At 34.4% G+C, this 27340-nt stretch overlaps 1 protein-coding gene and 1 long non-coding RNA gene across 2 annotated transcripts; one reads left to right on the top strand and one right to left on the bottom strand.

The window, feature by feature from the left end:
- Positions 1-361: 361 nt before the first annotated feature.
- Positions 362-9484, top strand: LOC132713583 (uncharacterized). The gene is made up of 2 exons (XR_009623467.1): positions 362-492; positions 7509-9484. It is a non-coding gene; the product is annotated as an uncharacterized LOC132713583 (long non-coding RNA).
- A 566-nt stretch (positions 9485-10050) lies between these two features.
- On the bottom strand, positions 10051-26790 carry LOC132713582 (elongation factor 1-alpha-like). The gene is made up of 7 exons (XM_060696219.1): positions 26634-26790; positions 15330-15488; positions 13340-13508; positions 12667-12845; positions 11549-11843; positions 10890-11146; positions 10051-10598 (listed from the first exon to the last, which is right to left on the bottom strand). The coding sequence occupies exons 2-7, from the start codon at positions 15471-15473 to the stop codon at positions 10239-10241; spliced, it is 1404 nt and encodes a 467-aa protein (XP_060552202.1). The 5' UTR covers positions 15474-15488; positions 26634-26790; the 3' UTR covers positions 10051-10238.
- Between the last annotated feature and the right edge of the window lie 550 nt (positions 26791-27340).

A 27340-nucleotide genomic window follows, 5' to 3' on the forward strand; every position in this document is an offset into this window, starting at 1 on the left:
CAAATTTCTAATTACCTCCCTTATTAACATGAAATGTAAAATTCGGTAATATCTTTATAAATAATGCTTTTTGGAACCTACAATATTGATAAATCTTAATTTGAGCATCATATTATTATTTAAAACCATAAAAAATATGTTTAAGATGAACACAGAGACTTTTTATCAATGTGGTCATATTTTCTTCCCAGGTCCGATACTCGTGCCTGTGATCGGTTCCATAAAAAATCAATAATCTTTTTGTAATTCACTGTAGCATTAAACCGTATAATGATTATGTAACAATGTACATATCCTAAGAATGCAATATATTTATCTGTTTTCATTTTAAATCACAAGCAAAATCCGTTCATTGACGCATTTCTGGTGTACAGGTATCACAACAGTAGGTTTAAGTATCGTATTCTATGTACCGTAAATGTGTAAAATAAACAGGTGTTTATAAATATCTTAAGGTAAATACCGAAAACGGATTTTCAGAATTAACAACAGGTGAGTTGACAAAAAACAACTTTTTGTATTACCGAAGAATAACCAGTGGCAGTGACCTAGAGAACGTATCATATGTAATGCTGTGTTATAGGAAGTGCTTCGGGTCATAGTTCATTTATCTAGGTTTGGATCGGTCGATACACGTTCAATTCGAGATTATACATTTTGTGTAGACTTTCAAGCATTCTTTTATATTAACGACACTGTTGTGATTACACGAGAACGAAAGTCACTTGGTAGATAATCGATATCAATAAGTCAATAGATCACGTGTGGAAATACGAGAACAGGTATATATCTCTCTACCTGTTATATTCGGACAACTAATTACACTGACCTGGACTTGTTTAGTATTAAGGGCTTAAATTGTTATCTTTCATGCGGAAGTAGTTTAAGACATGTCAAATGTAACAGTGTAATATCCAAATGTATCCATATCGTTTTGTTGTATGAATGTATGTACAACATAATGAGTAATTTTATTTATTTTTTATATTCTATAAAATGTGTTATCAAATGCGTTTTGTGCATCGCAAGAAAATGTGTATTTAGATAAAACTTAAGTCGTGACTCACTAACGTTCAAATATGGATTGCATAACGACAGATAAAATTAGGTTAAAAACTAACACAATTTGATAAATTATTTATATAGATCTAACACAGGATATATATCTTTTTGTGTCGCCTCTACGGAGTAGTGGCGACATATAGGGATCACTTCTCCGTCGTCTGTCTGTCCGTCTGTCTGTTTGTCTGTCCGTCCGCCGTCACAAAACTTGTCCGGACTACTCCTCATAAACTACTGGTGCAATTTCATCCAAACTTTACAGGAATGATCAGTACCAAGTCTAGTTGTGAATATTGTCAGCATTTTCCAGTGATTTTTGTCAGAGTTTTGGCCCTTTAATAATTTTTATTTTTAAAGTTTGTCCGGACTACTTCTCTTATACCACTAATGCAATTTGAATGAAACTTTACAGGATTGATCTATAGCTCAAGTCCTTGCGCATATTGCACGGGTTTTCCGGTTGAATGATTTTTGGCCGAGTTATGGCCCTTTGATAAAAAGGTGTTTTTTTCTGTGTGTTGCCAGATACACAAAAGCTTGTCCGGACTACTACTCATAAACTACTGGTGCAATTTCATCCAAACTTTACAGGAATGATCAGTACCAAGTCTAGTTGTGCATATTGTCAGCATTTTCCGGTCAGAGTTATGGCCCTTTAATATTTTTTTTTCAAAGTTTGTCCGGACTACTTCTCTTATACCACTTATGCAATTTCAATGAAACTTTACCGAATTGATCTGTAGCTCAAGTCCTTGCGCATATTGCACGGGTTTTCCGGTTGAATGATTTTTGGCCGAGTTATGGCCCTTTGATAAAAAGGTGTTTTTTTCTGTGTGTTGCCAGATACACAAAAGCTTGTCGGGACTACTCCTCATAAACTATTGGTGCAATTTTATCCAAACTTTACAGGAATGATCAGTACCAAGTCTAGTTGTGCACTGTCCGTCTGTCTGTCTGTCCGTCTGTCACAAAACTTGTCCCAACATGAAATTGGCCATCATGAGGCGACACATGTGATCACTGATCGCTCTTGTTTTTCAAAAAGACGTTTTATCGGTTTTTGTCGTCATTTTGAAAATATACTCTTTTACTCATTTACCTAGTCAGAATGATATGCACTATAAAAACAGACACTCACAGATAATAATAATAATAATAATAATAATAATATTTAATAATATTTTATTATTATTATTAGTTCACTATTTACCACTGTTTGTCCTATCAGTGATGTCCAGACGTGGTTCCCATCTGCATTTTACTGATATATTACATCTGTGTAAAGGCTACAGCATATTTGAGTATATAACGTTAAATCACAAGTAACCTATAAGGTATGTAAATAAACAAAATTCTATATTTGCCGTCATTTTAAAGGTGGCATTGGATCCCTGTTATGGTGTCGAGTTACGAATATATCAGTTGTCTAATGCATTATGTAAAAAGATAGAATAATTACATAATACTATAAAAAAAACTGTGTCTAACATTGTGACAAATGTCCTATGCTGTGTAAAATTTTATGTAAATGCCTTTAAGCCTGTGCAATATACAAATGTAAACAAATACAACCAACAACCAGTAAGTGCACATTGTTATGCTGACCGTCATATAGTTAAGTACTATATAAGTCTATGAACTTAATTTTATATCATTTTAAAGATGTCCTTGTATGCAAACCCTAACTACATTGATGTGAATGTTATTCTGTCAGTTATATAGTGAGGAATACAAACTTTAAGGTGTAATTCATGCCAGTAGCCTATTCAACAAACGTAGGAACAGGAACGCAGATTTGGGCGCATATTTCAGTGTTGTTTGTCCTTGGAATATATTTTCATATTATCCGACAGCGTGTTTTCTTTAAGGTGGCCTTAAAAAATAAACCCAATTGATCTAAATCTTTTATTATAAAAATCGGTCAAAGTTTACTGTATATTGAAAAAGTCGTCAGATTTGGCTGATATTATATTCTTTAAGGCCGTACACTCGGTTTTAACGAAAAAATATTTAGATGTAGGCCGGTAATTTTAGAGATTATAACTCTGCGTTTGATTATAATTCCCGGCTATATTCATGTCTTACATATTTGCTTAGGCTTTGTAACACCGCATTTCGGGGTCCAACGCACTTTGGGGTCCAAAGTGCGTAAAACAAGTACATATGCATTTTTTTACATCAGACTAACGCCGAATTATTCAGGGGAGATCACTGCGTAAAGATGGTCAAATGACAGGCGCATTAATTTTCAAGCAACATAATTCCCGAATGGTCGAAGATTTCTAATATTGTTTTATTCTTTATAGATATACATGCTTTTAGTAAGCTCCATGATTATTTACATCTGTGTTAAACAACAGTTAGTGTCGTTACAAACCCTAATTTAGAATAACATGGTTTTCTTTAGGCCTTTAACATATAAATTCACCGTGGCCGAGGGGTTTGCGCGCTCGCATAGGAAGCGAGAGGTCTGGAATTCAAATCCCAGTTAAAGCAACTCATTTTTTTCAAATTTCTTAAGTCAAATAAACATTGGATTGAATATCTTATAGCCAATTACTACGATTAAAACGCTGGAAAGCATTGGTGGCACTATACAAAAACAAATTGGTTTATAATCTCACAACCTTCACCTTTCTGACATTCTGATACCCAAATAAATTCAGCGCCTTCTGTGCTTTGATTTATTAATCATTTTGTAGTACACAGTGGGTTATTATGGTATGTTATTTAAGAAATAATATATCCCAAACTGTGATTTTATTGCTCAATAACATCACTGGAGTTCGGATGCGGGGAATTATATCACGAGGGCGTAGCCCGAGTGATATAATGATGCGCATCCGAACGACAAACAGTGATGTTATCAAGCAATAAAATCACTGATTTGGATATATTATTTCGATTCTAACACGACATCAACAAATAAATGCTGAATTACATGATAATAAGCTAAATTACGCCTGATTTGTTTCCGTACTTATTGTCAGCGCGTCACATTTTTAGTGGTTACGTCACGTGTATAATGATTACGTCACATGTCTAAATATAGAACGCCAAACAGTGATTTTATAGCATAATAACACACACTTTCGGTTCTTCTATGTTCAATAGGGAAAAATGCAGGTCGGGTTAGAATGTTGTATATGTATCCGAAAGCTGTAAATAGAATGATGACCGTAACATTGTGAAAGTACGAAAATCTATTTTAGGGATGTACTAATTTGCCGGTCTCATATTGGTTATTCCCGGTCTCTCCCGGTCTCTCCCTATAATAATTACAAGTAAAATGGTTTCCTGCGGGGAACATTTTTAATGATACAAAGCTATTTCATTTAACTTTTTTCAACATTGTTTTGGGAGAGGGGAATAAATAAACTTTTGTATCAGGAATAAAGTTGACAATAATCGATCAAAATAGAAGAAGGTCTTTGGAAACTGGTGACCGTTTAACATGAAACAAATATTTCTTTTTAAGAAAATGATTAAATAGGCCTACCATTTTATGAATAATTCCAAGCAAAAAAAATAATAAAGTAAACATACAAGTTTACGCAGAAAATATCTCTATTTATTATGGCAGATGCCACTACGAATATTTTAATTTTGTAGATTTTCACTATAAACAATTTATTGTTTGTAAAATTTGAGATACATATATTAAAGAAACAATGATAATTTTCGAATATATCATTCAAGTTTTTCCACCTTAAACAGTAAATTAATTATAGAAAATTAGAAATATCACGTAATAGTTTTTTGTTCTTATTATGTGTAATTCTGACTAACTCGCTAGAGGTAATTCCGTAACGTACCGATAAACGGTATTTAGCCAGGTTTTCGAAAAGGTCAATTAACCAATCGTGTACGGTTTACAGATCACATGCTCCTCCATGTACCGAAAACAGGTCACGTGCTCCTCCATGCCCGTACCAATACCCTGCGGTCTCCAGACCGCAAATCCAGACCGCAGGGAATTATAGACGTTGAAATATGAACTGTGACGATTTTCCGGTTGTCTTTCTTATGATTTACATATGCATTTTACTGACACGTACGACATTTTTGCAACCGCTAAGCATTATGTATATTACTATTATACTCCGGGTAACGCTCATATTTAAATAAAATAATTTTATTGCAGAAATTCATGTGCAGAACCCATGTCATCCTTTTGCGGCTTAAGGTCAATGTCTTACTGAATGTGTTTTATTTGAATACGAAAATGCACAAATTTATAGGATATATGACATACATTGAAGGAAATTACAGTTTGCATGCCTTGCTTCTAAAAATAAAGACCGACAGCAATTTATATTTACCCCCATCCACCAAAAATTACACCTTAAATAAACTAATTTAGGCCTTCTTCATTCTCCAGAATTCGCAAAATTCCTAATAAAATATACTAACACACAGTGTAATCACTGTTTTTTTTCTTCAAAAATATCCAATTAACTGTCTCATACGTTTAAAATCTTCACAAAATTTTCACAAAATTTCTTACTTGTTTGGCGCCAACTGTCAACTTTCTAACCTCTATTCGGAGAGGCACAAATACATACAATGCTACCAAAATGTTAAGTTTCGGGTAAATATCCAAAACATACTGATCATTTCCTACACACAAACACGAAATAATTATAATTGCACTGAAGTATAAAAATATTTTAGTACCTTAACAACACCATGTCAGTGTTATTAATACATGTAAATTTGATCTGGGCCATACTTCGAATATATCCCTGCCCCAAGGATAACAAGACATTCGGAACTCTTTGGCTATTATTCATAACAAACTCGGACTTAATACTTCTAGATGACAGTGTAATATATGATCGGAATATCTAGCTCGAGGGTGACTGTTTACGGCGGTTTCCGCTAAACATTTACCCCCGTCTGCACCGACGTGCAGATAGAGTTGTAAACGGTAGTTAGTCCAGTCTGATATATGCAAAAAAAATTTAATATTGTACATTGTATAACGAATATATATTTGACATTCAGAGTTTCGATAAAATTATGATAAAAATAGATTATTCTATGACTGACAATCATGTTTAATTTACAAATGTCCACTGATGATCAGCTGGTAGACATTTTCTACTTCGGTTTCTATATAACCATTATAATAAGTAGATCTATATATAAGGGGTACAAGTAAATTTACTGTTACTTTCATTTCTATAAATTTACTTAATTTAAGTAGACTTTTACCCGATATATTGGAATACACTTAGCATTGAATTACTACTGTTTGTTTTACATGTTTCTTAGCGTACTATGTTTGACCGAATTGCCGCACATGTTCTATGTATTCTTACTATTGTGTTTTTGAGGTCCGGAAAGGACGGATTTAAGTAATGTAATGTTAGCATTTATTTCAGCGCCTGAGTATATATCAGGCCAAGCTCATAGCCAATAAAATTTGTGTTAGAAATTGATGTTCCAAATTATCCCTACTTAATAAAAATAGTCTTCCTTCACAGAAAGGAATCAATAATGCATTATACATGATAAACATTTGTATAATATAGAGCAAACTGGTTAGTTATTGAATTTTGTAACATTAGACTTGTCAAAGAAGTGTGATCTAAATCTGTTGATTCATGCAGTGCCACAAGTTAACCTCAGCAACCTTTTTCTGTGAAATTCAGAACTATTATTAATTCCCCTGAGATATTATATGATGATTTTCGTAGTTTTGCTGTAATGTAAAATAATGTATCTTTTTTTCAAAATCTACTAGGGACTTAATATCTACCAGGGACTTACGATAACAATTTAAGTTCTACTTAAGAATCTATAAAACTTTAATTCTTTATCTTTTATTATATTTATTATTCATCTTATTATATATCAAATATTTTTGTTTGTTTGTTTGTTTGTTTTTGTTTCTGCGCAAATATAAGCCGTACCTTCCATGCGTGTCCTTAAGTTAAAACAAGGAGCTCGGTGGAATATATATATATAGGGGTTAAAGCTACTCGTTTGACTCCAGTATGATTGCTCCAGTAAACGACGCCACAGTGTGTTTTAAGATTCTACTCATTATCAAGCTTAATTAAAATTGATTTATTAAAGTTAAACAATTATATACACCGGCATTTGTACTTTCATATGAAAATAAACCATTTAAAAATACGACGAGATCGTGTTTTGTTGTCAAGGTACTCTCCAATTGTGTCGCGTTTTCTTTTTAAACACAAATCTGTTCATGCTTATGGATAATGCAACGGGACGGAGACAAAATCAAAACGAATTAAGAAAATACGCGTGTTTATGATATTTTTTTAGAAATTTAATAAACACAATTATATATCATGATTTTGTGCTTGTTATTAACCATGAAATATTAATCTGTAATAACTTTAGTATAGAGATGTTTTGTTATTGCGCATGCGGCTTTTATGATATTTATCTCTGTTCTATTTTGTTTTCTTTAGCTAACAATGAATATCGACACACAACCGATTAGTCCTACACAAATAAATGAACCGGTTGATGTTACCGCAGTTACGCTGGAACAGGCGGAAGAGGAGCGCCGGAAACGTGAGGCTCAAACATCGGAGCCGATTGACGATGAAGCATGTGTTGCTTGTTTAGCTTGCTGTTGTTGTTGTTGTAGTGGTGACGGTGGTGACTCACATGGAGGGGGAGATGATAGTTGTGATTGTGGTTGTGACGGGGACGGTGATTGTGGGGATTGTGATTGTGTAATATTGTGATTGTTTACTATACAGTTGTGATAGCGGGCAGTTCAGTTAGTGAACGATCTTGTATATTACTAAGATCACAGACCATAAAAGAAAGGGTAATATGCAGAAGACCCAGCAATGTTTATTATAAAGTTTGAAAGGCAATGGATAATGAAAATGTTTTGATTTGCTAATTTAATACTCTTCTCAATAGATCTGAAAAGATCACATCAAACAATGCATATGTTTTATTGTCTGATTTTAAACACATTACACGTGCATGTAACCCGTGGCTCCGATATTTCAACGAAATGATGTACACTAAATGCGGGACTGAAAATTGTGTTTGTGCTACATACATGTATATGCCTGGTAGATGTATATGGTTCCTTGTTAGACAAAATATCTAACTTTTCTAGCAATTTTGATTATTATCTGTGACGCATATTCTAACTGGGTGCTAGCTTCGGTTTTATTCTTTGCTAAGATAATTATCTAGACGAATATTTCTTTTCTTAATTAGCAAAGTAATATTATAACTATGCTATTATTTCTGTCGTTGCCATGGTACCTCATTTGTGTTTAGATATCCATTTAATTGTGTCTTATGCTAAGCTTCAGTACTGTAAATATACTATATTTGACGTCAATTATCTAGAAATGTGTTTCATGGGAGCAAAGTAGTGGTCAATGAACGGGCAACATGTCAAATAATTATTATATTAAGCACGAGGCATGATATGTAGATGAATCGATTTTCCTTCCATTATAATACATTATATAGATATACTTACAGAACATATGCGGACATTTTTCTTTAAATATCAATTCCGTAAATAATAGTTAAGGGTACAAGTAAATACCACAGAGTGCTTTGATTTTACATAACTTTTTTCCATAGAATGTTATCTTTAGATTATTCAAAGAACTATGTATCATTGGGTCAAGATTGCAGTGACCTTGTACAAGGAAAACGTTTGATTGTCAATAACTACATTGACTTTTCCCTTACTTTTACCAAGTATTTTCAAGAAATACAGGTCAAAAGTTGACATCAAATAACATTGGTACCGACAACTGGCATTCAGTTAGCAATTAACAACCTGAAATTACTTGAAATAAAAAATGATCTTACGTTAATTATAGGTGTGCTGTTATTGTCACTTTCATGTTATTGAGGATAAGGACATTATATTCGTATTCACAGAGTGGGGAAAAACGCGCAGTTTGACTTTGACTCGAACACAAACACCACGGAATACTAGTCCACCACTTGATCGACAAAAGTACCTGAACGTTTTCATATTTTCTATTATATTAAGTGAACAAATACACGACACTGTGTAATCATGATCTCATTTTTATCATTCGTTTTTACAACTTTTTGGAGGGTATTTTAAAATCGTTTTTATTAAAGGGTATGAACACATTGATTTAATATATATAATAATTTTATAATAATAATAATTTTAAATTAACACTATGTACATTTGCCATGGTTCCGGCATGAAGATGTTAAAATAATTCAAAAAATGTGCAATCATTTACACCATGTCAAACCGTTAAACTGTATATTTATAATGAAAGTATGTTTTATGTCATCTTTTTTAAACGTTTAAATGTATTTCTACGCACTCAAATCGTCGAAGTAACTCGATTAAATGCAAATAAATGTATATCATGTTCGTCTACATTTTTTATTAGATTAAAAGTAAAATAGTGTTTTTGTTCTTTTATACTTGGATTACTCTACAGTTGGCACATTTTCCAGAAGTATATAAAATCTTGTCAATCTGGCCACTAGTCAGTGTGCAAACTTTCAATGAAACTTATTCGAGAGAAAGCAAAATAATTTTAGCAGAGGATGCGTTTACGGTCAACGTATTGCCTCCCAAAAGTGCTACTTTGTTCAGAACTTTTCTGGCTACTGAAGACGTGGTAGATTAAACTTATGCAGCTGACTGGAGTCCCTCCCCGTTCATTTTACTTCTAAAGCTCAGAAAATATCATTATCATCTCTTGACAGATTCATTCATCAGTACATTTTATAGCTTTCTGCAGAATCCTACATATCAACATTTTCGATAGGCTAACTTGTTGAATACTTCAAAATTCATGTCACTAAGGGTTTTGGTGGAAAATCACAATTAGCGTGCGTGGCATGATTCCACAGCATTTACAGCATTTATAAAATGTGAGTAAAATGTCTAGAAATTGAAATTTGACTTGCTGTGTAGATCTAATTAGATCTCTCCAGCTAAATGGAAGTTAAGAAAGATAAACATTATCATGTAGTCTTCTGAGTTTACTGCATACTTTTTAGCCTTTAAACAGGTATTTTTATTTTTGTAAACTCAAGAGTATCATTAATAATAAATCAGGAAAAAAAACTGAAAAGAAACTTTAACGCACTTCAGTTCATTTTTTAAAGTCAAATGTCTTTATTACATGTTTCATATCTGATAAAAAAAAGTTTGGTTATTTCTTCTTTCCGGTAGCCTTTTGTGCAGCCTTTGTCACTTTGCCAGAAACTTCTGATTTCTCCACCTCTTTGATCACACCAACAGCAACTGTTTGTCGCATGTCACGGACAGCAAAGCGCCCCAGGGGGGCATACTCTGAGAATGCTTCTACCACCATTGGTTTAGATGGACACAGGATTGCAATACATGCATCTCCAGACTTGAGGAGTTTAGGATTTTCCTCGAGATTTTTTCCTGAACGTCTATCTATCTTCTGCTTAAGTTCCTCGAATTTACAGGCGATATGTGCTGTATGACAATCGAGAACAGGTGCGTACCCCGCCTTAATTTCTCCTGGGTGATTAAGAATAATAACCTGAAATGGAATTTATATATTATATTTTTGGTTTGTTTTGTTTTGTAAAATGAAATACAGGCATAACAATATTCCAAACTATACAAGTAGTTTGTATGTATAACAGGATAAGCTAGTTACTAGTTTATGGTTTTCTGGTTATAAAACAACACTCTGTTCATTGTAAAGAAAACATTAAAAAATCTTTAGATTTCTAGTTGTGCAAATATGAACCACTTTATCTGACATTTTTAACAGAATAGGGATTAGATATAGAATGCATGCATGTTTATGTAAGGTGAAATATAGTACCTGGGCAGTGAAGCTCTTGGCACCTTTCGGTGGATCATTCTTTGAATCACCGCAAACGTTCCCTCTCTTAATGTCCTTGATAGATACATTCTTTACATTAAAGCCCACGTTGTCACCGGGTGTTGCCTCTGGTAAAGACTCGTGGTGCATTTCAACCGACTTCACCTCGGTAGTGAGTTGTGATGGCGCAAACGTTACTACCATGCCAGGCTTGAGTATACCAGTTTCAACTCTTCCAACTGGCACTGTTCCAATACCTGAAATATGATTCTTTTACTTCATATGTTGTTTTCTATTATTCTGTAATTCAAAACGTTACAAAGTTATCCCTAACCCATGCAGAAAACATAATTCCTAAGCCTTCAATAGCTGTGAAAGATATTATTCAAATCTCCTTTGAATATCTATCACTAGAAGAGCAATATATTATATGTTTTATTAGTTATTCTAAGATAATATAAATTGTTCCTCTTGCAAATAATCAAACCAATGATACAATGTGAGAAACCCAACTTCTCGTTCACTCAGATAAATACTATATTTGAAACAAAATAAATTAAAACCTTTCAATCTTCAAATCTTCTATAAATCAAAATTACAATGTGAAATATTTATAACAAGGTTTAAAACTTCTTATTTTCAGAGCTATTTTTTATTACCTCCAATTTTGTATACATCCTGAAGTGGTAGACGAAGGGGCTTATCAGTCGGTCTGCTCGGTGGCACAATGGAGTCCAGGGCTTCAAATAATGTCAGGCCGGAAGCTTTTTCTTCTTTCCCGTCCACGTTCTTTCTCTCAATTTTCCATCCTTTGTACCAGGGCATGTTACTAGAAGGCTCTAACATGTTGTCACCATGCCAACCGGAAATAGGAACAATTGCTACTGCTTTTGGATTGTAACCGACCTTTTTAACGTAGGCAGAAACTTCTTTCTCTATTTCAGTAAATCTTGCCTGGAATAAAAGACAGAGATAATTGTAAACAAAAAGTGTATTCATGACTTCTACTAACTCACTGTAAAAATGTGCGACAAGGTTAAAGCAAGGTCTTTCAACGTTAATTGATACGAAAATTGAATTTTGAACTTACGAGATTGACTGCCTAACCATTAGATCATGGCCTGTTTAGATATATAAGTGTTGGATACAATCACAGGCATTAGGCATATTTGTCTTGCAAATAATGGTCACATTATCATAAAATGATCTCTCCTTGACCATCAAGAACAAAATTACTATCCGGCACCCGTTTACTACTATATAATGATTTGATTGGCAAGGCAAATGACATTTTGACATAAATTTGCCGCTTCAACTACAATAAGGATTTGACATAGATTTTGAAGTCACAAAAAAAATGAAAACGAGAATAAATCATGAATAAATGCGATACGATATGGATTTGATATGAACATTTTGGAAATGATAACGAGACTATAAGGGGTGGTGTATGGATTTGATATGGACTTTTTTGACTATGGAATTGAAAACGAGGCTAAGTTGATAAGAATGTATCGAATAATTTTTATCTATTGCAACATTATGAGGAGCAAAATTCTAAAAGTGCATTGGCTTTATTTTATAAGGTGTGAAAGAAATATGTTATAAACGACCAAAAAGAAACCAACAGAATTTCAATAAAGAGGGTAGGGCAACTACCATATGTTTCGTATTGGCCATTCTTGTTGTTGTTGCAGTTAAACGATTCCTATACCATATAGTAAAACGATTCCTATACCATATAGTAAAATGCTAATCAACATTTTAAAGGGCAAACCTCCGAGTAAGGCGGTTCCGTGTTGTCAATTTTGTTAACTCCCACAATTAATTGTTTCACACCAAGGGTGTAAGCCAACAGGGCGTGCTCTCTTGTTTGACCGTTCTTGGAGATTCCCGCCTCAAACTCTCCAGTACTGGAGGCGACAATCAATACAGCGCAGTCAGCTTGCGAGGTTCCTTTAAACATATGACAATACGTATAAACATATTGACAAATGTAACTATTCAGTAACATAAAAAAAACATGTTGCCTTTAACTCTGACGCAAGGTCGGTATTTGATATCAGCGTTTACCTTGCCAGATACCAATTCAAGCCCTTCAGAGATACGACCATATTTCACCATAAGACATAAAATAATTTGTAGAAATTTATAACTTTAGAGAGCGGACACGACATAATTGCAAATAAGTTTTGAGCTTTAACCACAATCATGTTAGAATATCTTTAAACTTAGCTTTAGCCATATCACAGTAATTTTGAGATTTACTATCCTAATAGGGGAGGTAAATCTTCAATGTTTACCTAACCAATTCGTAAGGTATAGCTTCCCTTCCGTCGCGCAAGTATCGCTTTACGGAAGTGTGGGGGCTATATTTACTACCAGATAGTTAGAGAAAGTATCTTTGAGATCCAGTTAGTAAGGAAAAGTTTCAACGGATGCTTATATACCTGTAATCATGTTCTTGATGAAATCACGATGGCCTGGGGCATCAATAATGGTGACATAGTATTTAGTGGTCTCAAATTTCCACAGAGCAATATCGATGGTGATACCACGTTCTCTTTCTGCCTTCAGTTTGTCCAACACCCAGGCATACTTGAAGGAACCTTTGCCCATCTAGAATAAAATATGATTCAGATGATTAAATTTGATTAAACACAATGAATGGATAAAAAAAATTCAAATGCAACTACCTTATCCTTGAATCATTAAAAAAAGAAAAAGTGGTAATGAATAAGAAATAAAACCTTCCAATTTTAGCCAATGGGTCAATGTCATTTTGTATTTTGGAAAGAATGTCTTAGATATAATATACACAAGAAGGCCAATCAGTGTTTCGGAGTAAAAGGTATTTGTTTAAGGTAAATTCCATGATTAGACTGTAATAGTATGGACTACGTCGCTAATAATAATAATAATAATAATAATAATAATAATAATAATAATAAATATAAATATAATGAACAAATAAGCGCTGAAATAACCCAAGGAGTAACACAAGCCTCGTCAGTAAAACGCTTTCTAAATTACTGAGAGATACGGAAAAAATGGAAGATATCCGAATTAATTAAACTTATGTTCGAGGAAAAGCCTTTAGAATGAGTAATATTATATTGTTATTGCAATGCTTTATTTTATTTGCTTTATCATTATTTACTTAAAGTTGTTTCACCTTGCCCAACACTTCATGATTTCTTTTTTTATAGTCGGGACTGATGATTCATTCGTTGAATTTCAATACCTTCTTGACTAAAATTATTCAGAATTGAAAACTTAAACGCTCCATTGAATTATTTGCTATTTATAGCAATGTATAACCTTGTCGCTTGTTTTCTATCCGATATATTACATTTATCTACAAGATAATGTTTCGAAAGTGACATGTAAAAAAAGACCCAGACAGTATAAATTAAAACTTATGTTCGAGGAAAATCACTTTAGAATTGAGTTAATATTATATTGTTATTGCAATGCTTTATTTTTTATTTGCTCCAATCTATTATAACCTTTAAGTGATTCACTTTGGCACAACACTTTCATGGAATTTTGTTTATTTATTTTTTTTTTTTTTTACTTTTGTTGGTAGTCGGTTACTGATGATTCATTCGTTGAATTTCAATACCTTCTTGACTAAAAATTATATGAAATTGAAAGAGCTAAACACTCCATTGAATAATTTGCTATTTATAGCATTGTATAACCTTGTCGCTTGTTTTCTACCTGATATATTACATTTAACTACAATATAATGTTTGGAAAGTGACACAGAAAAAATGACCCAATATTATCACGTTATATGATTATCACGTTATATGATTATCACATTATATGATTATCACGTTATATGAGTGTCGTGTTATATGAATATCACGTTATATGATTATCACGTTATATGATTATCACGTTATATGATTCATCTAAGAGTTGTTTAATTATAGAACTGTTTCAATTATAACATTTGCATTAAAATTGCAGACTGAAACCTGTGAACGACTGAAACGCACCATTAAATATTTTGAAATTAAAATTGTATAACCTTGGGCTTCCTTTGACATTCCTTCATTATCACACGTTTGTAAATTTTATTACGAATCAAAGTTTGAAAGAAAACGACCATAAAATTAGTTAGGACCTTGAGACCTTTTTTACATAAATGAATTGTTTGAGGGTTATGTTCAGCTTTCAAGTACTGTACTATTTTCGTCGTTTATTTCTAAAGATATCACCTAAATGTAATCAATTGTTTATTGCCCATATAAATTTGAAATCAAGATCTATTTTGAAGAAAATATTCAAAAATCATTTTCCAAATTATAATTTCATTCAAAAGCGGTACTACCCCAACAAAAATGTTAAGTTTTAGAAACACAACATGTTGTAGTGCAGGTTTTGAACATTAGGATTATGTAGTACGAGTGAAATTCGAATGTACATTACCTCAGCAGCCTCTTTCTCAAATTTCTCAATGGTTCTTTTATCAATACCACCACATTTATAGATCAGGTGACCAGTTGAGGTGGACTTGCCAGAGTCCACATGACCAATCACAACAATGTTGATGTGGATCTTTTCTTTACCCATTTTCACGATGTCTTTCTGCAATAAATTAAAGGAATGAGAAGCATTTAAGACGCAAGTCTCGAGGAAAATCAACCTTGAGAAAAAATGTACTAAGATATTATGAAGAGCAAAAAATATTGGCAATTCAAGAAACAGTGAACATGTTTTAAGCAAATTAATGAATGATTTTGCAGTATTTATCATCATATTTCTACGTGACTAACGCAGAAAGGGCTATTTTTGCACATTTTGAGCTTTATTTGGTAATTTACTTGGAGTGTCGTTTGCAGAGTGTAAATTACTTTCTTTGTCCACTTCACAGCAGTTTATTTGTAACACATTTTATAAAATGTCCATGTAAAACAAATGCCAGGAACGCTGCTTTAACCGGTAAGCAATAGTTTCATGAACGTGCGAATGGCTCTAAGGAAAACTTATTTCTTTCATACAGGTATTTTAGGAGTACATGTGTATACATTTTATTTTTAAATATTCATAAAAAAATGTTTTGCAACAGATATATACCTTCATACATTTACAAAGCCCACTGAACCTTGGAAAAGCTTTTTTTATTTTCGTGTCCTATTACAAAGAAACGCATTTTTTTCTGAGGCTTATTTTGGCTTTAAATTAAAAATCGACATTTAGTGTTATTATTAGCCCGGTTTAAGTTCAAAGTGTTTAAACGTTTGTCGATCAAATATATTTCGAGTCCCGTCAAAAACCTCAGTACTGTGTCACAGTTGCCTGACACACTCACCCCCTGCCCCCTCCCTACCCCCAATCCTACCCCTTAGTACCCTATATACTAGTATATAACAAACACTATGGAATATTGAATGTCAAAGTCCTTGACTTTGCAGACGATAAAGAAGATGTCGTCTGCTAATATACAGTTTGCTTAGAAATGTAACGTAACAGCTTGCATCCTTACAAAATACTGCAGAAAACATAGGTAAATTGATTACAATATTCTGTTTTCAGTTAATTTAAACGTTTCATTAATAAAGCATGGCGGCTGCAGCATTTTAGCTTATTGATCTAAAATATTTTCTATTGATATTAAATGAAACATGGCTATTGTGCTCGTTAAAAAAAGAAACACACATATTCTGATTGTAAAAGCATTTATAAGATTGTAAATTTCAATGGAACAGCTAATATTGCTGTCATGTAAGAAAACAACTAGCTCGGGCCGATGTTCTATGGATTTGGAGATATAGGCCTTACTTAACTTGTCACCTCTCGGCTTGGTTTATTTTAGTTTTACAGCACACAAGGATCGGCAAGATCTTACTTTAAATTATAACATTTTGTATTTTATTGCAATATCATGCCTTTTACATGATCCCAACACTAACGAAGCGAACACTCCGCCTCTTCTCTATAAGGCACGGCTAATTCAGGTTATAATAAATAGTATGCTTTTATGAAAAAAATGTTTATCGGTACCCCTTTGTTTTGTCAATATTGATATAATTAGATAATGAAAGAAGTTATGTTGAAATGATTGATATAATGTATTCATAATTTAGAGGTCAGTAAAATCAAACTATAAATAGCTTTATACACTACAAATCGCAGGTCATCGGCAAAAAATTTGGAGTTTGAACATGTTTACTGGATAAGATCCGAGATCTTTCTTGTACAAACATGGCAGATCCTTCAGACCAAACTACCCATTCGTCACTTAGGAGTTAGGCTTCTATCGCAATCTACGAAAAATGTGTCAGGGACTACGAGGAAGGGTACTAGGGTGTTTGAGCACTTAGTAAGATGAGACGACTTGAACCGCAGCACCCTTTGCTTGCACAAACAGCTCTTTTCAAGTCTAACCTCCTCCATTATTGCCACTGGTACTGTACGTTTAGGTGCTCATTGATCGCTCTACAGTGACCTTATTTCGGCTCAACATTTATTTCTTTACCTTATACTCTGTGGAAATTGCACGGAGGTAAATGAGGGCATGACTGGTGACATGTCCGGGATCCGTACCCGACAACGAAACGACCCTCTTTAAACATACATTACATGCATACTAATAAATCAGATCCGGTAAAATGCAGACGACAGTTTGCAGATGATTTTATTTAAATGCGCCAAAAGGACAATATTTACACAAAACGTTGCGTATCATATGATAAGCTAACAAAAACATTAGAGCACTTTAGTTTCCTCATGTATTTGTTAACCTTGTGCATCCATGTGTATGCATTTTGAATACAGATTTAATTCGGTCTATATGTCAAAATTTGCATTTTTGAAAATACTCATTTATTTCGAAATTTTGGAAGTTTTCCTATCGGAAGCCACGATTTTAAATTGTAAACAAATTTTAGCTAAATAAAAAGAAATATTCTAACGTGACCCTATGACGTTGAAAAACCTGGGACAGTTCCAGTCTAAGACACAACGTTCACAACATTATTTTTAAACATCATATATTTTCCCTTGTTATTTGAGCGAAAAAACAAAACAAGAACGTTCGTTTATTTCGAATTCCGACTTATTTACTCGAAATTTCGACTTACATTGTACGACTGACATTGGTTGCCGGTGAAATTCAAGATACTTTCTTTCATGTGTAGCTGTTGCACATTGACAGAGCACCTATGTTTTTAACAGAACAATTTAATAGGTTCAGATGGGATACAATAAAACGTCTGAAGAACGCCTGAAAGTACAAATTAAAAGGAAGCATTGTGGGGTTTTTTTAGGTGTGGCGTGTACATGCCATTGTCAAAAGTGACCACACTAATATAAAAATTTGTCCAGGTACCCGTTTCTCCATCTCCATCGTTCAACCGCACTATATCTTATATTATCTAAACTCTTGTAACTCATACCTTTGGCCATTCTAGTAATGTAACTAAGTCGAAATTTCGAGTTAGTTTGTCGAAATTTCGCTTACTCACTCGAAATTTCGAGTTACTAAGTCGAAATTTCGAGTTACTAAGTCGAAATTTCGAGATAAGTTACTTGAAATTTCGAGTGAGTATGGAGTATGCCGAAATTTAGAGTAAGTAAGTCAAAATTTTGAGTAAGTAAGTCGCAATTTCGAGATAATTTTATGTTACTCGAATTTTCGAGTTATTAATTCAAAATTTCGAGTAAGTCAGTCGAAATTTCGAGTTGATAAAAACACACACTTGGCACTAATGCTCTTCCGTAAATATCTGCGCAACGATATGTTGATAAAACCTGCGCAAAGCCCAACAAAATTTATATAAAAAAGGACTTTAAAACGATTTTTTCTATCCGGGTGGTAATTATCCTGTATACCGTGTGGTACGCACGTGCTCACGTACTTCCTGTTGCTGTTATTTCTAGATTTAGATATAAATAACTTCCTCCTTTGTATAACTTCTCTTTTTCAGGCAATGTGTAAACTAATTTTTAATGAAGACAAAACACACACGTATAGCATTTTTGTTGCCCAAATCCGCGATAATTTTCGGGATATTGCTTGACCGGTTTCAGAAGCGACCCTGTTTTGTTTATTATATAAAACCGTTACAGAGAAAAATATAAATGAGACCTCGGTCATCAGAAAGACCCTCCGTATTGTCTGTGGAGGGTCAAAGGACCATACCTGCTGGGACGTCTGGATTACTAATCTTGCGCGTTAGTTTGTGCGAATTATTTAGTTTGATTGTGTTGGAAACTATAAACTTATTGAAACATTCTTGAATCCGATCCTGGGACCAACTTATAACTAACAATGGGTGTAAAGATTCTTGCTCACGGAAACAGCGGCTTATCCTTGACAGGTTTTCAACCTATATAGCCAGAAATATTTAGATTACTGTTATATGTAAATATTACAGCATTACGCCTTCAGATTCACGCTAATTTTCATGACAATTTTGAAAATGTATTTAATTTAATGTTTAATATTTTAAAATAAACAAAAGGAAGCAATTAATTAATAGAACCCACGTAATTACCAAAAAGTTGTCAAAAAATGCATAAATAGCCCTTACTGCGTTAGCAACGCAGTAGAAATATTGTTGTAAATACTGAAAAATCAGTCATTAACCGCACATAGCATGTAAAATATTACTTGAATCTTGCTTTTCCTAAAATCGTAGTACATATTTCTCAAGTTTGATTCTATTGAAATATTTTGACTCATCTGGAAGCAAGCAGCTTTAAGACATGGCTATACATATATATATATATATATATATATATATAACAACTGATAATGCGTGCAGAAATGAACAAATATTATCGTTAATTTAAAGTAAATGAGGCAAAACAATTTCAAAACAAATTTGTAATCATTCAGGGGTAAAGTATTGGTTATGTGCCATATTTTCTGTATCAAAAGAAGTTTTCGTTCGGTTAACTAACAAAAGAGTATGCGACAAAAAGGCGGTAAAATCAATAATATACATGATTTGGCATTATATAGATATACCCAAAACAGCGTACGAGAACCTGGCCAAATAAGACCAAAATTATAAATTGAACTTCAAAATAAACATATATGTTAAAGTATACAACATATGTAAGTTTTAAAAATGTCTGCAGTATATTTTATGATATTTTAAAATTTGTTTACGTTTTTAGAGGTAAACAGTCTTAATGTAAAGAGAGTAAATGTCCATTCATTGTACAGTAAGGTGTGTGAATGTCCGTCCACAATACAACAAGGTGTGGGTGAATGTCCATCCACTGTACATTAAGGTGTGTGAATGTCCGTCCACAGTAAAGTAAAGTGTGTGAATGTCCATCCACTGTACAGTAAGATGTGTGAATGTCCATCCAATGTACATTAAGGTGTGTGAATGTCCATCCAATGTGCATTAAGGTGTGTGAATGTCCATCCAAAGTACAGTAAAGTGTGTGAATGTCCATCCACTGTAAAGTAAGGTGTGTGAATGTCTATCCACTGTACAGTAAGATGTGTGAATGTCCATCCACTGAAAAGTAAGATGTGGGAATGTCAATCCAATGTACATTAAGGTGTGTAAATGTCTATCCATTGTACAGTAAGGTGTGTGAATGTCCATCCACTTTACAGTAAGGTAGTGTGAATTAATCCACAGTACAGTAGATGTGTGAATGTCTATCCACTGAACAGTAAGGTGTAAGAATGTACATCCAATGTACATTAAGGTGTGTGAATGTACATCCAATGTACATTAAGGTGTGTGAATGTCCGTCCACTGTACAGTAAGGTGTGGTGTGAATGTCCATCCACAGTACAGTAAGGTGTGTGAATGTCAATCCACAGTACAGTAAGGTGTGTGAATGTCCATCCAATGTACATTTAGGTGTGAAAATGTCCATCCACAGTAAAGTAAGGTGTGGTGTGAATGTCCATCAACAGTACAGTAAGGTGTGTAAATGCCTATCCCTTGTTCATTAAGGTGTGTGAATGTTCATCCACAGTATTATATGGTGTGTGAATGTCCGTCCACAGTACAGTAAGGTTTGTGAATGTCCATCGAATGTACATTAAGGTTTGTAAATATCCATCGACTGTACAGTAAGGTGTGGTGTGAATGTCCATCAACAGTAAAGTAAGGTGTGTGAATGTCAATCCACAGTACAGTAAGGTGTGTGAATGTCAATCCATAGTACAGTAAGGTGTGTGAATGTCCATCCAATGTACATTTAGATGTGAAAATGTCCATCCACAGTAAAGTAAGGTGTGGTGTGAATGTCCATCAACAGTACAGTAAGGTGTGTAAATGCCTATCCCTTGTTCATTAAGGTGTGTGAATGTTCATCCACAGTATTATATGGTGTGTGAATGTCCGTCCACAGTACAGTAAGGTTTGTGAATGTCCATCCAATGTACATTAAGGTTTGTAAATATCCATCGACTGTACAGTAAGGTGGGGTGTGAATGTCCATCAACAGTAAAGTAAGGTGTGTGAATGGCCATCCACTGGACATTCACACACACCTTACTGTACAGTAGATGAACATTCACACACCTTACTGTACAGTGGATGTACATTCACACACCTTACTGTACAGTGGATGGACATTTACAAACCTTACTGTACTGTGGATGGACATTAACACACCTTAATGAACTGTGGATGGACATTCACATACATTGTACTAAACTGTGGACGGATATTTACACCCTAACTTAACTGTGAATAGACATGTAGACACCTTTTGTACTAGAGAAGGTAATATTTACACACATTATTTTACTTTTCATTGATATTTAAATATATCTTACTGTACTATGGAAGAATATTTACACACATTACTTCACTATTCATGGATATTTACACACACCTTATTATATTGTGGATGGAATTCAGAAACACCTTACTGTACATTGAATGGACATTTGCACCACACCTCACTGTACAGTGGATGGACATTAACACTACACCTTACTGTAATTTTGATGGGCATTTTTACTCAATCCAATGCACATTAAGGTGTGTGAATGTCCATCCAAAGTGCAGTACGGTGTGTGCATGTCCATCCACTGTACAGTAAGGTGTGTGAATGTCTATCCACTGTACATTAAGGTGTGTGAATGTACATCCACTGTACAGTGTGTGTGAATGTCCATCCACTGCACAGTAAGGTGTGTGAATGTCCATCCACTGCACAGTAAGGTGTGTGAATGTCCATCCACTGCACAGTAAGGTGTGTGAATGTCCATCCACTGTACATTAAGGTGTGTGTGAATGTCCATCCACAGTACAGTGTGTGTGAATGTCCATCCACTGCACAGTAAGGTGTGTGAATGTCCATCCACTGCACAGTAAGGTGTGTGAATGTCCATCCACTGTACATTAAGGTGTGTGTGAATGTACATCCACTGTACAGTGTGTGTGAATGTCCATCCACTGCACAGTAAGGTGTGTGAATGTCCATCCACAGTACAGTAAGGTGTGTGTGAATGTCCATCCACAGTACATAAATGTGTGTAAATGTCTATCCAATGTACAGTAAGGTGTGTGAATTTCCATCCACTGTACAGTAAGAAGATGTGTGAATGTCCTTCCAATGTACATTAAGGTCAACTGTATAGTAATTTGTGTGAAGTCTATCCACCGTACAGTTAGGTGTGTAAATGATCATCCACTGTACAATTAGGTGTGTAAATATCCGTCCACAGTACAGTAAGGTGTGGTGTGAATGTCCATCCACTGTACATTAAGGTGAGTGAATGTCCATCCACAGTACAGTAAGGAGTCTGAATGTCCATCCAAAGTACAATAAGGTGAAAATGTCTATCCAATGTACAGTAAGGTGTGTGAATTTCCATCCACTGTACAGTAAGATGTGTGAATGTCCTTCCAATGTACATTAAGGTCAACTGTATAGTAATTTGTGTGAAGTCTATCCACCGTACAGTTAGGTGTGTAAATGATCATCCACTGTACAATTAGGTGTGTAAATATCCGTCCACAGTACAGTAAGGTGTGGTGTGAATGTCCATCCACTGTACATTAAGGTGAGTGAATGTCCATCCACAGTACAGAAAGGAGTCTGAATGTCCATCCAAAGTACAATAAGGTGAAAATGTCCATCCACTGTACAGTAAGGTGTGTCTGAATGTCCATCCAAAGTACAATAAGGTGAAAATGTCCATCAACAGTACAGTAAGGTGTATGAATGTCCATCCACAGTACAGTTAGGGGTGAATATAGTAAAGTGTGTAAATGTCCGTCTCAAACGGAACATTTTTGTAAATGTCTGTCCAAAGTAAGTAAAAAGAGGGTATGCGTGTATGTCCATCCACCGTAATGTTGTAAATGGCCGTTGTCAAACATAGTCTGAAGTATTTCCGCTGATTCATGCCACTTCAATTTAATGTGTACAATATGTTATTGGAAAGGCCCTTCTGTGTGGATAAATTACACTATATTTCAGTAGTAATAGCTTGAGTAGGAATCTAATTTACTTGGTTAGCTTCAGCCACAAGACTTTATATGAATAATTTATTTCCTTCAGGTAAGAATATACCTTATGTAATCAATGTTGAATGTATGTTTAGTTTCTGATACTGCAATAGATTTTCTCCGGAATAATATATATTTCAGGGTTTCCTCAGCTAATCTGGTTGTACAAACAAACTTTCGAAAAAAAGCGTAACAGGCTGACTAATCTATAGTTGACAGAATGTGGGTTTTTCCAAGCTCATCCCCAGGTACACACAAACTTTTACCGTTATAAATTTACGGTGCACTACCGGTCACAATAGATTAACAAAAACCATGCTTATTATGACTTCCCCATTTTTCAATTCATTATTATATAGGGACATTTTTCTGACAATGGAAATCGATGTTAGTCGGTCATTCGTTCGTTCGTTCATACATTCATTCGTTTCTTTGTTTCTTTTTCTCTTTTTTGTTATATCTATCGTTGTTTATTGTTATTATTGTCGTTGTTGTTGTTGTAAGTAAGTTTGTTTTGTTTCTTTTTGTTTCTTAAGGCTAGTTACCTTACTTATGTGACAGATGCAAAAATCTTTTTACAGCATCATGTGTTGTACTGCAACAATAACGTACATGTAAATTCATTCAACAGTTTGTATTTCAATGCTAATAGAATGAAACATCTGTGTTCATCTATAAAATATATTTTAGCAAATGTCTTTGGTTTTACGATACAAATTACATGTATATCTCTATTTATTTTAAGTTTGATGTTACATAAGCATTTCCAATATGTAGTTTTAAATTTCATTTTCTGCATACAAATGTATATGACCTAACATGAATAAACAAATATTTTGTTGTTGTTGTTGTTGTTGTTGTTGCTGTTGCATGATAACCTTACTTTTTTAACTTCGTAAAAACAAGATGAATATTTACTTTGCTATACTGTGTGAAAAAGGGGAACCTATGTTCGAGCCGTCAGTATTTAGCCATATTAAAAGATGAACAGTCCATTTAAGATATTTTGCATGGTTCGAATTAATCATATTTGTCTTGTTGACATTAGCGGCGGAATAGCTATTTGTTACTCTTACAAATGTTACGCTGGCGATATGCAATCACCTAATTATTGCCCTAGATTTCTATCAAATAGCGACATCAGCGCCGAAGTGGATGTGTCAACTACGACGTGGTGTATGTGATAACTGCGACGTAGAGAATGTGATAACTGCGCCGTGGTGAATGTGATAACTGCGCCGTGGTGTATGCTATAACTGCGCCGTGGTGAATGTGATAACTGCGCCGTGGTGAATGTGAAAACTGCGACGTAGAGAATGTGATAAATGCGACGTAGAGAATGTGAAAACTGCGACGTAAAGAATGTGATAATTGCGCCGTGGTGAATGTGATAACTGCGTCGTGGTGTATGTGATAACTGCGCCGTGGTGTATGCGATAACTGCGCCGTGGTGAATGTGATAACTGCGACGTAGAGAATGTGATAAATGCGACGTAGAGAATGTACTTACTGCGACGTAGAGAATGTGATAACTGCGTCGTGGTGTATGTGATAACTGCGCCGTGGTTTATATGATAACTGCGCCGTGGTGAATGTGAAAACTGCGACGTAAGTATGTGATAACTGCGCCGTAGTGTATGCGATAACTGCGCCGTGGTGTATGCGATAACTGCGCCGTGGTGTATGCGATAACTGCGCCGTGGTGTATGCGTTAACAAAACCGTGGTGTATGTGATAACAAAACCGTAGTGTATGCGATTTCTGCGCCGTGGTGAATGTGATAACTACACCGTTATGTATGTGATAACTACACCGTTATGTATGTGATAACTGCGCCGTGGTGTATGCGATAACTGCGCCGTGGTGTATGCGATAACTGCACCGTGGTGAATGAATGTTCCCTTTTTCATCTTCTTTCTTAGTCTCTATTCATAGTGGAATGATAATTTACATCCATTAACAGACCTTTGACTTTCAAAAATAACCCGTCTTTTCGTCGCTTTGTCTGTTTTATATTAGTCTTATGAGCGCCATCAATCATAGCAAAGAAACCACTTCTTAATAAATCTTACCCTAGCTGTTATTGGATGTTGAACCTTAAGTTTTAAAATCTTTATATGCTCTATTACTAGTACATATGCTTTATCAGGACTTTATTATGGCAAAGGGGAAGTTTTAGTTGTTGTGTTTTTATCATGAAACTACACCGTCAATATATGAAATATGATCAACCTTGCCAAGGACGATAACAAAATAATTTAACGCACAGGAAAAGGAAAAAACATGTAATAGCTTTGAATACGTAAACACCGGATATGCCCTATACACCCGGTTTCATGTGCGGGAGAATCAATACTTAAAGCATTACAAGTGACTAGATACAAAAGTTATTGTCAATGTCATCAGAATGAATACATGTTTAACTTCAAAAACAAAATCATTAATGTAAACAAAATTATCGGTCTATTTCAAACAGATCTAAATTAAGACAGGGGTATTTTATTTGAAGAACTAGCACGGTTTTTCATATCATGCCTGATATATAGTGATACTCTACATAAAAATGTCACTGTTAATATCATTGAAACATGCGTTTTAATGTTTTGCTCTAGAAAATTTGCTTTAACAAACTTTACGGTGTTATCTTAATGAAAAATCACTTATTACTATTATAACTAACAAGACAGGATAGTGATCGAAACCTTGACCTCTGCCAGTCGGGGCACAAGCCAAATAACTCATGCAAATCGAGAAACTGTACAAAAGCAAATAGTAAAGTTAAGAGAAAAATCGATTTCACTGTTGTCTTTTATTCATTTACGTATCGATTTTCAGTTCCAATCCATAACAAATTACTTTGAACTTAATCAATAATTAATATCACTACCAGACGACACTGTCGCTTTAAAATGAATATGTCTCATGTATGGAGAAAAAAGGCGCGAAACAGAGGGAAACCTCCAGACGAAAAACAAAACCTAACAACCGCTTCCTCACGTGCAGCGTATATTGTACGTTACTGAATAACTCGTTAAATATATTTGTTTCATTTGATTATTTAATTTAATTATTTATATAATATGAAAGTTGATCTTTACCATAAAAAAGTAATAAAAGAAATTCTGATTGCTGTAAGCTTAGAGTCTGCTTTGAATATGTATTCTTTTATCATTGTCCCACAAAAACAATTACAATGTATCATGAATTTTAAAAAATGCTGTTTCCTTCATTTTAAGTTTTTATTTCATTTTAGATATTGCTAATTATGAAAAAAGGAAGATATACATACTCAGGTGTATAATCCAGGTGTCTACCGTAATGGTTGTGCAATCGTGTAAATCGTTACAACTATTTTAAGCTTAAAACATGCACTAGATATCGATTTGGGTTCATTCGCCTTTGCTACAAACTACGTTTTTAAAACATTGAATAGCCTAATATTCTAACAGGTCTGTAATTAGATATTTTAATCATATCAATTTGTGTACAGACAAGTTTTGCGTACTACTACATAATATACATGTACTTAGGGGGTAGAAATTTGCTGATCATAGTAAACGTTTTCACATTTTGAGATCATGATATGAGCCGCGTCACGACAAAACCAACATAATGGGTTTGCGACCAGCATGGATCCAGACCAGCCTGCGCATCCGCGCAGTCTGATCAGGATCCATGCTGTTCGCTTACCAACTCTATTACAAGTAGAGAAACTGATGGCGAACAGCATGGATCCTGATCAGACTGCGCGGATGCGCAGGCTGGTCTGGATCCATGCTGGTCGCAAAACCATTATGTTGGTGTTGTCATGACGCGGCTCATATTTCTAAAGATATAGATATACTAAGTTAGTCTTTTATTTTACACATCTAGAGGCATGCCACTGGAACCTCTATGCAACTTGAAATTTAAGTGGTAAAAACTTGTGACAGACCGTTTGTTCTATATGTTAGCCTAGTATATTTTAGCATCTTTTTGATGATGCCAAACATCGCG

Source organism: Ruditapes philippinarum, unplaced genomic scaffold, assembly GCF_026571515.1.
Source record: "Ruditapes philippinarum isolate M1 unplaced genomic scaffold, ASM2657151v2 ctg660_1_1_1_1, whole genome shotgun sequence".
Taxonomy (NCBI): domain Eukaryota; kingdom Metazoa; phylum Mollusca; class Bivalvia; order Venerida; family Veneridae; genus Ruditapes; species Ruditapes philippinarum.